General features: G+C 40.9%; 1 protein-coding gene across 5 annotated transcripts in view; it reads left to right on the forward strand.

Moving 5' to 3' along the window:
- MCF2L2 (MCF.2 cell line derived transforming sequence-like 2) overlaps window positions 1–15,828 on the forward strand; it is a 152,917-nt gene that overhangs the window by 45,646 nt on the left and 91,443 nt on the right. For 4 of the 5 annotated variants that reach the window (XM_054639104.2, XM_077184088.1, XM_077184089.1 and 1 more), the window contains exons 4-9: window positions 2,393–2,483; window positions 3,693–3,812; window positions 9,141–9,257; window positions 12,422–12,571; window positions 13,589–13,713; window positions 15,311–15,425. In XM_054639104.2, the coding sequence (XP_054495079.2) occupies window positions 2,393–2,483; window positions 3,693–3,812; window positions 9,141–9,257; window positions 12,422–12,571; window positions 13,589–13,713; window positions 15,311–15,425 (718 nt within the window). The remainder of the gene's footprint in view (window positions 1–2,392; window positions 2,484–3,692; window positions 3,813–9,140; window positions 9,258–12,421; window positions 12,572–13,588; window positions 13,714–15,310; window positions 15,426–15,828) is intronic. The other variant, XM_077184087.1, reaches the window with a different exon arrangement.

Consider the following 15,828-nt stretch of genomic DNA (forward strand, 5'->3'; position numbering starts at 1 on the left):
AATCAGGTAAGATGAGGTACAGTTTGAAAAGCACTTCATCCTATTTATCATAGAAAATTCTTTCTTCTTCAGAGCTCAGTGAACCAGAGAAATCAGCATCATTTTCCAGGCAAATGTAGAGAGAATATCTGTCTTTTATAAGGTCTGATTTTGCATATCCTGTACAATAATGTTCATGCTAGTTGTGAAGATAAGCTCTCTGATTGCAGATAACATCACTTAGCGTTAGTAACTTTCTAAGTCCCTCTTTAATGATTAATTAAATCTGGGCAAATGTGCCAAAATTTATTTTGGAGGTAAGCCTGATGTTTATCTGCTCTTCAGGATTGTCTTCAAAACCTCCTTTTCAGAGAACTGCAGAAACCCCAATGCATTTTCATAATAAGGGTAGAGGTATTACAGTACTGACACTGAGAAAATTGTTAGAATGTGTGTGTGTGTTAGTTCTTAAACAAACTTCCTCTGGATGCACACTGGGCTGGGGGTTCTCAGCTGTCCATCCACTTGTGCTGATGCTGCCATCTCAGCCAGGCCTCTCCCTGTGGCTGTGTGCCTGCATCCCTCCCTTGGTGCCAAATGACATTCAGACCTTGGCATGGCCTTTCAGCATGCTGGTGAAATAGGATCCCTTGCTGACACTCTGTTTCCCTGGTTAAATTTAGGACTTTAGCCAGTCCTATCTAGCTAAAAAGAAAAAAAAATCCGCAAAACCCCTCAACAACAACAACAAACAAACAACCCCACAAACAAGCAAAACAACAAAAAAACCTCCACATCAAAAAGCAAACATACAAGTACCATTTGCTTATCTCAGTGACTACAGCTGATGCTGTGCTGAGCATCATTTGAAGGTGAAGGGCCCAGGTTGACACTTTTGTGTTTAGTTTCTCACCCTTTCTGTAACCATCTGCAACACACGCAATACCTTTGCTGCCTTTATTTGAGCATTATCAAGGAATTTCATTCTGTGGAATATTTGTAGAGCTACTGAAGGATATGTATGTTTTTGTGTATATTTAAGACTACTGAAGAGTATGTATACATTTGTGTATTTATAAAAGGTAAAACAGATGAATTCTCTTCCCTGTGCTTGAGAGGCACTGTTGCAAATATATTTTCTGTTCTCTGCAGAGAGCTGCATGTTGCACTACTAAAGAGGAAAGGTCATGTATTGTCATTGAATTTTGAAATCCTCAGAGGAATGCTGTAAAAATACTGCATTGGAAAATTCAATGAGTTTTCCTGTTATCAGTATGAACTACTAGGAGCATTCACATGGCATCCCATTTTTGCACAATACTTTGGCTTTCAGTTTTTGATCCTGCAGAACTGCAGCAAGAGCTCAGATTTTTTACTGTGTTGATAGTCTTCAGTAGATTATTGACATGAGTTTGAATAAAATGACCATGGAAAGAGTTCCTGAGTTGGTCCTTGTATGGACGGTGGAATAGGGATCAAGGAGATACTTTAAACCCTTTTTTTTCCTTAACCTGTGATAAGATGTTTGATTGCAGTATGTCCTCTGATTATGACATTTATACTCTTACTGCCTGCCTCTGGTGTGTTCGGAGATGGCTGAGCCATTCTGCTTTAGTGAAGGTTCTGGACACTCACTGTGTACTTCTTAGCTTCTCCAATGCTGAGTGCTCTTGGAAGGCAGAGAAAAGAGCAGTCTCACTGAAACCTGGCACTCCAGAGTGGAATTTTTGAGAGGGCAAGAGAGGATGGGGTATTTATGAGGTCTACATAGGAGCACCAAATCACTGCCTCCTAAATCCTCCTTGAAAAGCACTGAGAATGAACAGGAACTGTTATTCTAGCCAATATGTTGAAAAGGATAGTTTGGAATGACTTGCAACCCCAGAACAAGTTTGTGATTGGCAAAATAGAACTCTTCATTTTCTGCTTTGCCTACCAGAATTCCTGGGGCTTTGTGTATACAAGTCAGGGGATACTGATGCCCTGGACCTCAGTGCCCCTGCCAGGTGTCAGCCTACTTGGAGACTGAAGACTGTAGGGGGGTGTCTAATTTTGCAGAAAAAAAGGAAAAAGATCTGGGGATTTTGTCTTCAAAAGACCACAGTGTAATTTGTGATCCTGAACTATTCATGTCACCTAGACTGGCAGCAGAGTAGCACAGCAGCTGAGAGATTCAGCAGATAAAATATTCATGTTTTGTGTAAGCTGCTAGCCTTATGCTGGAAAGAGAAATTTTGCTGGCTTTCCTTTTCATGTGCGTTTCTGCCAAATATTCATTCTTTCCACTGTACGTTGTGTTTTCATAATGGGCTCCGAGCGTGCTGTGACGGAGGCTGTGTTTTGCTGCAGTTCTCTGCCTTGGAACAGGAGTGTCTCCCTGTAACCCAGCACACCTATTTCATCTGTTTTGCAGTCTGGAGGCTGCCAGCATCGGATTCATCATCATCATAGACAGACGACGGGACAAATGGAGTGCAGTCAAGGCATCCCTGACACGAATAGCAGTAAGTGCTTGCTTTTGTTATTTATCTTCTAGAAATTAAATTTGTCTGCTGAACCTTCAGCACACGATACAACCTCCTCTGCTCATTTTAAGCTCCCATTTTCTGACTGTGGATGCAGATTCTCCCTGGCTCTGCAGCTCATAAGTGTTAGATAAGAGGAGTAGGAAGCTGCAGAGACAAATTACACAGTCTTGTTTACTGCTGAATTAGGACAAATTCCATATTTTCTGGGTTGACTGCAATATAAATTCTAGTAATTTGAAGTTGGTTCCTAGAGGAGTATTGAGAGGTATCCCTTCTGTGCCCAGAGGAGGGATGACGTGGCCTGCTTATGAAAGAAATAGATCCCAAGGGATTTGTATTTGCATAGTTGTAAATTATCTCTGTCTGAAACTCTTAATAGCTTATTTGCAAAAGTCAGAGCTGGGCACTGATTTTCAGTGCTAAAAAAAGCAGCTGGTTTTATACATCTCTTACTGGGAGCATTTACTGTGAGAGGACCAAGCACTTACACAGAGGTGTAGGATGCTGGGATGACAAAGGCGACTTTGAGTTCTTTCAAGGTATTTAGACAGAAATGTTTTTCATTCTCAGGCTTTTTTGCTGCTCTCTTAAAGAAATTGTTCTTTTTTTATGCTTGATGAGCTCAGAGGAGTGTGAGAGATGTAGGCTGGGTGTTGCAGGCAGGGCCATATCTGATGAGCATGTTGAGTGTCTGCCTGTGTGTAAAAATATGTGAGGTTAAAAAGATTCAAAACCCTTTGCAGAGTGAATAGGTAGGTCAGCTTGGGGAACCCATCTGTGCTACCAACTTCCCTCACCAGACCAACGTGGGCAGCCAGCTTTGCCCTCTAGTGGCTGCAGCCTAAAAAATGGGAGAACTTGTGGTGTGGTGGTGCAAGTGGGACTTGGTGGGATTCGGGTCTGGGGGAGAAAGGCAATAGTCAGGAACTTTGGAGCTCTGTGATAAATCTGTATCATGAAACAACATATGGCTGGGCAGTAAAATACATGGGTCAGTCTTCCTATTGGATTTGGAAATAGTGACAATGAGCACATGCTGAAGGGACCAGCTGAAGCAATGAGCAGCTGGACTGAGCAAGATTCAGTAAGTCCTACCTGCTTTGCCCTACTGGTGAGGAAACACTTGGCTGAAAATTCCCTTGTAAGGTAGAAATGTGCCTTCTAAGAGTTCTATATTTCTTGCAGGGAGCATTCCCAGGGAACCTGCAGCTGGTGTTTGTCCTGAGACCCTCCCGCTTTATCCAAAGGGCAATCGCTGACATTGGCATTAAACTCTATCGAGATGACTTTAAAATGAAGGTACCGGTAAGCATGCAGTTTTTTGTCCATGCATTTTCTTTTCTCCATTTCTGCAGTTCTGGGCTGTCAGCAATTTCCCATAACCCATGATTGCAAGTGGCACCTGGGGCCTTTCATCTGGGTCTGTGTGGTGATGCCAAAGAGTTATTTAGCAGTGGATGGTTCATAGTGTCTAACGGATATGTTCCCATGTCCAGTCTACTATAAAATGTGGCTCAGTTTTTAAGTACTGGCATTTTAACTCAGTGGAGATGTTCCCTTCATGTAGGCAGAGGTAGATCCCACTCCAGTGACAAACATAAGTATTCAGGACTACAGAGCAGTGGAAGCCTAGGGCTGAATTCTGCACTGTTTGCTGGGTTATCCATGGCAGCTCTGACTATCCCTCTAACATTGCTTATTCTGAATGTCTTTTATGATTCCCATGCCCTCAAGATTCAGAGTTTGTGTTTTAGTTATTTTTATATGCACTTGGCATACACTGTAGGTTGGTGAGACTGTGATATGAAGAAGAGCGCAATCCTGAAAGAGTTGGAGATTATTCTATGAGGGGTCTTTTAGGAGTTGTTTTTAGCTGCATATTTGCATGTGATGTCAAAAATTTTAAAGTTTTATAAATAAACTTGAATTATGATTATTGATGATATTTCATCCTGGATCAGACTCATACTGTGTTTCACAGTGACTTTACTGGAGGGATTTCAGATGACTGTTTTGGATTTTGCTTTTGGGTTTATGTTGTTTTGCAAAATACTTATGGGTCTTCTCCAACAAATTCTAGCTCTGTTGAAACTCAAGTTTGAAGTTCAGGTGTTAAAAACAGTTTCTGCTTCTCCTGAAGTGAGAGACAGCAGATAGTTATTACAGTGCATACAGGAAAGGAACCATGAATAGACATTTGGTTACTGTGGGTAAATTGCAACATTTACTGTCATTTGGTAAGGGTGGCTTTTTGGTAAAATGCAAACTTGATGAAAAAAATTACATTTGAATGCAAACCAAAATATTTTATAGTAGTTTAAAAAATGGATGTACCTATATTTAATATGCCACAATCTGTTGCTATAGCAACATTTCTACCAGTGACTGCAGCCCAGAAAGGGACAACTTCATCAAGGACTGGCATTTTCCAACAATTCAGCATTTCCTATACTTTTAGCAATTTATTTGACATCAGAGTTACATTTCAAAACTTGGAAGGGAGGTTAGTTCTAGGCAGGGGTCAAGCACTGCATTAAGTATGAAATACTAACTTATCTTTCTTATAGGCAGGAAAATCAAGATATCAGTTTAGTTTGGGGTTATCTTGGATATTTTGAACCATCCTGGGTATGTCCACAGAGCTCTTAGAGAGCAGCCTTACAAAAACTAAGAGCATGACACACTTGCTGTCTCCTGCCCAGATACCTGTAGACAGCCTGTCAGATTTATAGACAGGCTGCCCACATATGTCTGATGCTATTCTAAGTTACTTAGGGTTGTACTACAGATGTTCTAAGTTCCTAGGATCTGTCATGCTCTCTGGAGGGGCTTTTCTCCTGCGTTGCAGCCCATCCTTAAAATACCATCTGGGCATGTCCTGCATACCCAGTTTCAGAGCAGGGAAGTTACTGAGAACAATGTCTGTTTGTCCTCCTTGAAAACAGCATCCTAAATGCCAAGCAGGAGAACAGGACCACAGAGTTCTTGTTCCATGGGAGATGTGCTTACTCAAGGAATTAGGGATCAGTACCTGCCTTCAATATCACCATGATCTTTTAAATGGTTTGCAGGTTGTTTGTTTGTGTTGTGTGTTTGGCTCTATGACAACATTCCTGCCATAACTGGCCTGTGGATGAGTGGCATTTCCTATCACTACTGTGAGTCAGGACCAAGACATGAGCATTCAAAAGGAGCTCCAAGAATATTGTGTGTGTTTGTTAAGGAAGCATTTGTTTAATAATTTATTTGAGCTATCAGACTGCAAATATGCTCAGTAAAATAGATTTGCTGGGTTAAATCAATACTGGAATGAATAGAAACCAGAAGCTCAAACAGGAGCTGGAAATAAAGGCTGAAATAACCAACCAGACACAAAAAGGAAATGCAGGATTTATATCACATTGACATACAAATGTGGGTAATAAGACCTCATCAGGTAAATTTCTGTTGGGATAGTGATTTGATTAGATATCATTAGCCAGGATCAAGATATAGAAATATAGTAGACACAGCAGGGTTCATCTGGGATTAAAATCTATGAATTCAAAAGGAGCAGCCAGAGATGTACCCAAGGAACCTCCCGTCATAGGAAGTGAATTAAAGCATCTTCAGAGCAATCTGTCCATAGCAAGTACTTCCTTGAGCTTTTTAGTCTGTGACTTCTTTTTGACAGCCTAACCCATCCAGAAGCAGCCCCCCCACAGCTCCATGTTCCACACTGACCCCTCTCTTCTAAACTGCTGCTCCTTTGCACTCTCCAGCTGACTGACTGTGGCTGTCTCCTGTCTGGCAAGCAGCATGGGAGATGCTAATGCTCTCTCAGATTGGTTTTTTAGATGGATGCTGGATTGCTCATAGGCTTTCTCCTGCAGGAATGCTTGTGTGGTGAAGACTCACACCCTGTTGGGTAGCACCATAGCTGACAATATTAATAGGTTTGTTTGGTGTCTCATGCCGAGCATACCAAGTTAAAACAAACATAAAATTCTTCCTAAAAGAAAACTGCATGACAGTGTACCTCTGTGGTTTCCATGAGGTTTGAAGTATCAGAAGAGTTCCAACTTGTCAACATCTCTGATGGGGAAGAGCTACAAAACAGTTAAGATTTACTTTTTCAAATGTGATTTCCAATTCAGAATTAGTGCATAGACTTTATGTTCCAGTATGAGGCCTTTTCAAGATGTTGTAGCTTTTTGAACTTTCTGGCTTTGATCATAACAGAGCAGTGTTTCATAACACATTCAGGGAACAGTTTTTCCTTTAACTTTGGCTGAGATACCTTTCTTTGCCACAGTTTCTTCCCCAACAAGATCTCCTTGTTTCTGTGTTTAAAGACGGGGGTTAAGGAGAAGATGGACTGCTGGAAGTGAAAAAGAACAGAGTGAGGGCCTACTTGAGAATTTTCAGCCTGTATGGCTCCCTGGGGCCAGATGCATCCTCCACTATATTCTTGTATCCAAGTCAGGTTAAAGTCTGGAGGGATGGACAACTACATGTGGTTTTAAAAACTAGTTTCATGATGGGTTAGGAGGGTAATGGTAATGGGGCATGCTCTGCCTGGAAGTGGGCAACAAGTGGAGTGTTGTAGTGATACCTGCTGGGACCTGCCCTGTTTGATGACTTCATCAGTGACATGAAGAGGCAACAGGCTGCACTGTCACCAAGTGTGCAGATGACACTAAATCAGGAGGAGCAGATGACAGACTCCAAGAGAGGGCCATTGGAACAAAAACTCAAGAAATGGGCTGACCAACATATAATTTTTTATATACCAAAGGGGCAAAGCAAAGTCCTGCAACTGGGAAAGAGTTTCCTTCCACAAGGATTTTCTTACTCAAGAAATAACTTATGTCCTTCCCTTCCAACAACACAACAGCTTTGTTGTTGACAATGCTTCACAGTGTAGCCTGACTATCCGGGGAGCAGCTCTGCAGAAAAGGAGCTGGGAACTTGGTAGACAGCAAGCTGTACCTGAGCCAGAGTGTGCCTGGCAGCAAAGGAAGCCATCAGCATCCTGCACTAACAGGAGCAGCATGAACAGGAGCATAGCCAACATGTTGAGACAACCACTCATCCCCCTTTACTTGGCTCAAATTAATTCACATTGAGAACACCCTGAGTTTTGGTTCCCCCACTACAAGGAAAATATTACCCTGGAGTAATCTTGGAAAGCCAAGAAGAGCAGGACTTGGAGCATGTGCTCTGTAAGAAGATGCTGAGGGAACTGTGCTTGTCTAACATGGCTTAGGAGGGTTAATATGACATAGGAGCAGCTTTCCAGTCCCTCCAGGTTACTGGGCACTGCAGCCAGCTTGTGTGTGGTGGTAGGACAAGAAATAACTCACATCAAGTGAAACAAGGGCAGCTCTGACTTGACATAAGGAAAAACTTTCTCACCACAAAGACAGTTAGGAGACCAGACTGCCCAAAGAGGTTGTACAATCTCAATCCTTGGATGTTTTTAAGTCTTTGGTGGATAAAGACCTGAGCAACCTGGTTTGATCTCACAGCTGACATAGCTTTGAGAAAAAAAGTTGGACTAGAGAGCTGAGGTTCCCGCCAAGCTGAATTATTCTAGAAAGATTCTGTAACAAATATCAGCTAAAAACTTGTTTGGGTTTGTTCTTGAGGCTTTTCTTAGAGAACTCATGGCCTAGAAAATGCATCCTCTTGTCTCCATACATCTGCACTCATCTCACTATCCACAGTGTTTGTCAATGTACTTACCATGCTCCATTGGAGCCTGCTGACATGCAGAGCCACTTAAGCTTTCTTTAAATAGGGTCAAGTAACACATTTGACATGTTTTTGACATTTATTTATTTAAAATTCTTGGTCATTTGTGCTCAAGTTTTTATTCTTCTGTTGCTGAAATCCTGGCAAATCTTCTAGCTGTTGGAACAACAATGAATGAGTGTTACTTGTGTAACCACTTGTGTTGACAAATTTACAGTGGTTACCAAAAGTTAATGCTGCTTATCTGAAGCTGAACTCAAATCTTGTTTGGCTTTCTTCAAGTCTAGTGGTGAGGAGATTCTAAAGTAAAATAATCGATCTAGGTGTATTTCTCCTTTCTCTTCCATTATGATTTTAAATGGAAAAATGCCAGTGAATTCAGTGAACATACAGTGCCAAAAAGATCAGAAAATGGAAAGAAAAATCTTATTCTCAGTGGTTTCATTTCAGCACTTTCCTGGATCAAGTGGTTTGTGTTGAAGAAGCTGTTTAACTTGCCTGTGCCTCCATTTTTCTGTAAATAAATCTAGAGAATATCTTATCTAGAGATAGATCTTATCTCTAGTTGTCTAGAGAATAAATTATGTTATGGAAGTTTGTGTGAGCATTATGAATGCCATACTTTTTGCTCTTGATGCACATGCAAAATGAGTCAGCCCAGCAAGGAGAAAGATGATGTCAAACCAAGGTTAGTTCAAGAATGTCCATTTACACATTGAGAAGGCAAAATGTAGGAAAAATAAATTTTGGCCATGGCATGAGAAAACGCAAAATGAGAACTGATGGCCTCTGGTGGAACTGCAGTGGTCATCTATGTTCAGGCAAACCCAGATCCCAGGAACAATGATTGAAAGGCTCGTTATTTCTCTCAGTCCGGTGTGTTTGGATTCCTTTCAGATCATCATGTTAAATTCTGTCTCTGATCTGCATGGCTACATTGACAAGAGCCAGCTGACCCGGGAGCTGGGAGGGACCCTGGAGTACGGCCACAGCCAGTGGATCCATCACCGAACGGTGAGTGCTGCTCTGCACAGCTGCACCACAGCTGTCCAGGCACTAATGCAGAGCAACCACTAAGCAGGAACTTTTCAGTTGCATTACAGCCTCTGGATTCTGCTAGGGACTCGGGGAAAGAGGAAATCCATGACTCAAACAGAGAAAGGCAAATTCCCCAAAAGTTTGTAATGGAAGCAGTAATTGTATCTCCCTGTGTACCTGGCCCAGGGCCTAACAGTGTCGTGGTGTTCTTACTCAGCAAGGCCTTCTCTTGCCTTTTAAATAATTGATTGATTCATAGGCCTTCAGCTGAAATCGAAAATAGGCTGTAGCACTTTGCTGACTTTACAAAGGTCAAAAGTACGGTCAGAAAATCTCACTTTAATGATTAATTATGTCCATGTTTTTAAGAGAATAAAAATACTCAGGGCACTATATTTTATTTTTCATTTCTGTACTATACAAGCATGCTGGTTCTTATTTTGGGTAACTGAAGAACAGTTGCTAGTAGGAAGGGAGAAAGATTTTTTTATTCTGCTGAGGAAACTTGTACAGGTTTGATTGCTCCCTTTTTGGGCTGATTAATGCATTTCAGTATATCTGCTTCAAAGCAATGTAAACAATTCATTATGGTGCCCCGTTAAGATGACAGTTCACAAAAAACAGACTCCAAATTCTGGCACATTCGCAGACAAAATATTGTTTCATTCTTTCTAAGCAAAAATGTGCTAAGCTGGGTCATGATCCTGGAAAAGTAATTAATTTCATAGAGTGCTTATACAATGTTTGTGTCTCTCTTTGTGGGCCCACTTGCAAGATTGATAAATTAGAGCCCACATCCAATGTAAGCCTCAATGTTTTGCAAAGTTCTGAGCAGCCCTGGGTTTAAGTCTGTTGTTGCTGATGAGCTGGTTACATCTAACCTGTAAAAAGAGCTTTTCTGAGGTAGTTTAAGTCAAACCACTTTTGTCATTTTCTTGCTATATTTTTTTTATGCTTTGCTGTCCTTATTAAATTTTAGTCTCCTTGAGAACCACCAAATATTTCAGGCTTCTAAATATGCAAACATAGAATCTGAATTTCGTCTAACATTGATTTTCTACATTTATAACTGTGTTGACTATAATGAGGTTGGGGTTGAGATGAGTGAACAGGCTTATGTGTCAAAAGTATCAAAAATATGAAACTGTCCTTGCAGAAAGGGGGAGTGTGAAGAAATGAATCATCTATAAGAGCTTTCAAACAGCAAAAGGTCTGAAAATATGAAGGGGGATAAAAAGAAGCACAAGAAAGGTTGTATTATTTATTAATGACAGGGGTTTACATAAAGCAATAATACACATTTTGGTAAAATATGAAAACAAAATGAGCCAAGAATTTATGGGAGTAGGGCTATGTAATCCCCAGAGGTTTTGGTTCAATTTGTTAGAAAAAATTTTACCAAGCACAGAGACTGGAAAAAAACCAATCCACAGATGTAACTTAGGTACATAAAACAATTTATTGCTCATATACACAGGAGAGAGTGGGGGCAAGCAGGATATTAAGTGAAACACTGACAAGTTCATGGTGCAGTCAGCCAAGGAATATCTGCTGGATAAGAGGCTGTCATCAGGGAAGTGTCAGCTTCCATGGCACCTTGAAACAATCTGACTTCCAGTCTTGCTGAGCTATGGTCTTCATGCCCTTTGCTGCTTCTCTCAGTGTTCTCATACCTTGTCCTGCCAGTGCTTTTCTTCTGAAAAAGCTTTAAACTCTGGCTAAATGGCAGGGACACAGCAACCTCCTTGCATAATTCACTGTTTCTGCTCTCCTCTCTTGGCTGCCAGGAGCCTGTGGGCTCTCTTGCCCCCAAAGTGCATTTTTGGCTTTCAGTAAATGGCCTTTGGTCCTGGATGGCCATGTCTGTGTTGCAGTCAGAAGTGTGACATTTCAGCCAACTCTAATCCAGTAGTTCCAGTGCTGAGAACAGCAGCATATAGATGCAGAGCACCAAGACAGAGCATGTGTGGGTCTGTACTGCTTGTGCTGAAAGCAGACATGAATTTATGGGGGAACAGGAAAGAAGGCTGTGAACTCTGCTAGCATTCCTTCATGGGGGCATGTTTGAGGTCACAAATGTGGGCTAATTTCTCTCTACACCTTTTGAATGATGATCTACCTCCAGTTTGTTTTTCACTGAGCACACAGCATCATTTCATCTGTCACAGTTGCAAACAATGAATTCCCATCATTGCTGGAGAAAGGAATGAAGTGTGCAACAACTATATAGTGTTTGATTGGGTATAAGAGCATCCCTAGTGCTTGTTGACTGACTCAGACCTGTGGGGGATTAGATCAAAATGTACAAAGAATAAAGAGCTATACAGAACAACACAGTCACCCCCAAATTTGGGCATGATCATGGAAAAACATCCTATGCAGTTACTTGCTACTAGATATAAAGGTTTTAATCCCTTGTCACAGGTCTGAACATTATGTTCTGCTCTGAGAAGGTGGCATTGTTTTTTTAGCTTTCCTCATTCCCCATTCTTCATTAAAACCAGATTTCTGACAAGTTTTGTGTTGGTGCACCCAAGTGATAAAGAAACAGCAATGATCCCATGAATTTATGCATTTTAACTGTATTTGTAGTTACTTGTTCCTGTATTTGTGTACTAGCATGGACAGATGGGAGGAAGGGACTAGAATGCATCTTGTACAGAGAGGCAAGATGGAGATGCACATATTCAGAAGTCAGGGGAAGACAGATGACTGCTGAATGAACAATGGGTTTCATAAATATAAAGGCTTTGCCCTATATATTTTAGTAGTGTTCTCAACTTAAATAAAGCCTTAATTAAAATTTTAAATGCAGCAGAACTTCCCAGCAAGCATCGGCAGAGGATCTGAAGTTCCAGGCCTGCCTTTGAAGCTGATGTCCTTTGTGGTTTCATTATGTCTGCTGAGCTCTGGGAGTTCCCTGTTGGCTCTTGGAGGTGACAAGGTGACAGGTGGAGATCTGTGAAAAGGTCATTTGTGGTTTAATTTGTAACTTTAAGCACACCCACCCATAAAAAGGCAATGTGACCAGCTTTACAGGCATGTAATACTTGCAGCACGGTGTGCCTGAAGCATGAAGTGTTGCTAAAAGGGCTAATGGTAAATAACCAATCTGTGACTTTATGCTTTTGCTTTTCCAGGCCATTGAAAACTTTGCAATGACAGTAAAAACAACAGCACAGATGCTACAGAGCTTTGGAACAGACTTAGCAGAGACTGAACTTCCCAACGATGTGCAGTGCACAGAGGAGCTTCTCTCCTCACACACCGAGCACCACAGCAAGCTGAAGGTGATTGCTGCCCCATGATGGCTCCAGCAGTGTAATAGATGAGCTCTGACCTAATAAATTTTCTGCCATCACTTGGCAATCCATTGTCTGGAAACCACTGAGGAGGAGGACAGACGCCTGGGTTCAGGAGGTCAATTTGATTCAGCTGTGGAAAAGGACATTTTACAGCCTCAGGAATGATAGAATAGTGTCACTTCCACTGTGTGAGAGGGAGTAATGGGATCACATCTGGAATACATGGGCCCTTGATGAGGAGTTCATCAGAAAGGATTGACTTATATTGGAGCAGAAACAGAGAGTATCTGTGAGGATAGTCAGAAATAGACAAAACGATCTAACTAGATGGTGACTGTTGTTTTGTTTAAAAAAAGTTGGGGCTAGTTTGGCTTTGCAGAGTAAGGATCAGAAGTAAATATTACTGCTGTCAGCAAATGCCTTAGGTTAAACACAAGATTAAAAATACTACTTAAGCTATATTAGCACAAGAACAATTTTTATGGAAGAACTGTGCAGTGATGTGGGGATTCGTCATCTGACAAGTTAACATTTGAGCCTCTTTGTCTTTTTTATTGCTTATCTTTCATGCTGGGAAGACATTTTTGTGGATGACTTCTTATAGCTGGTGTACTATGGCTCAGCATGGCACAATATTGTTTGAGGAAATTCCATTAAGAAGTGCAATGTCTCAGCCCAGTCTCTCAGCTCACAATCTCCAGCATACATTCAATTTGTGGTAGAATAATTTATTCTGCAAGTAGCCTGGTCAGATATGCAATCTGCTCCGAAATTACTCTATTCCTTTTCTCAGAAATAGATCTACTATTCAAAGTGAAAAGATTTAGATCTCTGCATTTGCTAGAAAAACATATCACCTTTGGTAAGCATTTATGTTTTGTTTCAAGTATTCTGTACCTATGAAAGGGTCCTCCTTTATCATTACTCTGTTGTCATCTAAGAGATGTGAGTGTTGCTAGAAGTACATACAGTTTGGTTTTTGGCTTGTTTTTTTCCCCTCAGGACGAGCTGAAGCTAGCAGTGAAGCAGGGGGCCACCTTACTGACATGCATCCGGGAGCCAGTCACCCGAAGTGCCAACAGCAAACTCAGTCCAGATGAACTGGAAAATGTGGCCACAGTGGAAAGGTCAGTGATGCTAAATTACCTTGTGCAACTTGCTAACTTATTCCTAGGAGATGCAAATGTAATTTAAATAATTTAAATATGCAGGTTATAAATTATTACTAGTGCATATACTCAGGATTTTTGGACAGGTAAGTCCGGGAAGGAAATAGCTTAGAGGAAATGACTCGATTAGACTGCCAAAGCAAGTTCAAACAAGTCCTGAATTTCTTGGTAAGTTTTGGTCAGACCACTAACTACCTGGCTGAAGATTTAAGGTGGGACTTATTTTCTCCATAACATATATGTCCTCCACTTCTGTGCCTGGTTACAAAGTAGCACCTGAGTCTCTGCGAGATGAGTGGGTGATGTGCTTGTGTCTGCGGAAGCACTGGGGGAGGAGCAGATGGAGATGATACCTGAAACATTCTGTGTGTCACAGATCCAGAGATACACAGAGAGAGAACCCCCTTTTCCTTCCTACAATGCTAGTTATTACCATAAAGCTTTTAGTCACCATGTAGAAGTTTCTGCTGTGCCATGTGATGCAGAGCAAAGAGAAATGCCATGCTAGGGTTTCAGCGTGTCTGCATTCACTGGGAACAAAGGTGCTAAAAGTAAAGCTGAGCTGATATTTTTCACTGAATACTTTAAAATCCTTTGAACAGTCATCCCAAAGGAATTTGTGAATTCATTTTGAATTCAACGACTAGCTTTGATTAAAAAAAGTTTTCCAGGGACAGACTGAAAACAGAAACTTGTTTTTGAGAAAAATAAGAGGGAGCTATTGGCATTTGCCCCATATAACTTGATGATTTTATGCATGAAACTTGATTAATTCAGCATGCACTGATCCCTTATCTGCCCAAAGAATGCCCATCTATTGAAATACAAGATATTCAGAGAACACTTCCTTTTCGTTTTTTCTTCTTGTTTAAAACTGTTCTACTTTGTAATTAACGGATCATTGAGAAACCATGTGGATGGCTAGTGAGGATGACTCACTAGCCTGGTGTCAGATACTTTACTGAAGATATGACACCTTGAGATTAATGTCTTTGCAAATAAATGTTTCATCATTTACACAAAGTAAAACAATGTCCATGGGAGTCATTATGAGCTCCTAATCTATTGTTTTTAATGGACTGGGAAAAATTATTTAGCCCTTGCCTATTTCTGAAGGGTGAAGAAAATTAACAAGTTGTAGAGTTCTGGTTTAATTATTCCATAAAATAATAATATAATAATAATAATATATAATATCAGTCTGCATAATTTGGGGGTGGATTGTCTTTGAGGCATAGAGTGGAAGCTAGGGAGTGACAGCTGCCCTTGGCTGCCAGCACATGGAACAACTCCGAGTCCCTCTTGCACATCAGGAGGCAGGACTGTAACTGCCACAGTAGATCCATGTAGTTGTCACTCATCTGTCACATTCCTGCCCGTCCTATTGCAAATTTCATTCTCTTTTGCTTATGAGACAGTTGACACAGAGCCCTCTTACATAAGTTTAGGGCTCCCCACCATTTCCCTGCTCTGCTTTCTGCCATCACTTACTGTAACTTAAAAGAAATTATATATAGGAAATAAGTACATTCTGTTCATTATAATTTCTTAACAGGTTGTTGGCTCAGTTGGATGAAACAGAAAAGGCTTTTGATCAATTTTGGACCAAGCATCATCTGAAACTAGAACAGTGCCTGCAGCTTCGACACTTTGAACATGATTTTAGAGAGGTATTTCTTTGTTCATGCTGTCTAGCCTTCTCTGGTAAATAAGGTCAAATTCTACCCATACTTCAAGTATACCAGCAGTCCAAAAAGGAGGTAGGGAGAGAAGATCATTATGCAATAGGAAATGAATATTCAAAAATTAAAGTCTTGACAGCTTTCAGATGTCTTACAACACTTGAGTAAGGCACAGTGAGGAAAGTGCCAGACTGTGAGGGCAAAATGTGGAACACCAATAAGTAAATTTACCTTGATAAATAATTTTTTATTTAGGTGTGAAGTTATCAAACATAAATTCTTCTGTGATGGTAAGTCACCAATTCTACCAGAGTCAAAGGAATACAGTTCAGAAAGCCCAACTGTTAGTCTAGAGACTGGAGTAATACAGATTCTGAAGTAATAGAAACTC

Source organism: Agelaius phoeniceus, chromosome 10 (assembly GCF_051311805.1).
Source record: "Agelaius phoeniceus isolate bAgePho1 chromosome 10, bAgePho1.hap1, whole genome shotgun sequence".
NCBI lineage: Eukaryota > Metazoa > Chordata > Aves > Passeriformes > Icteridae > Agelaius > Agelaius phoeniceus.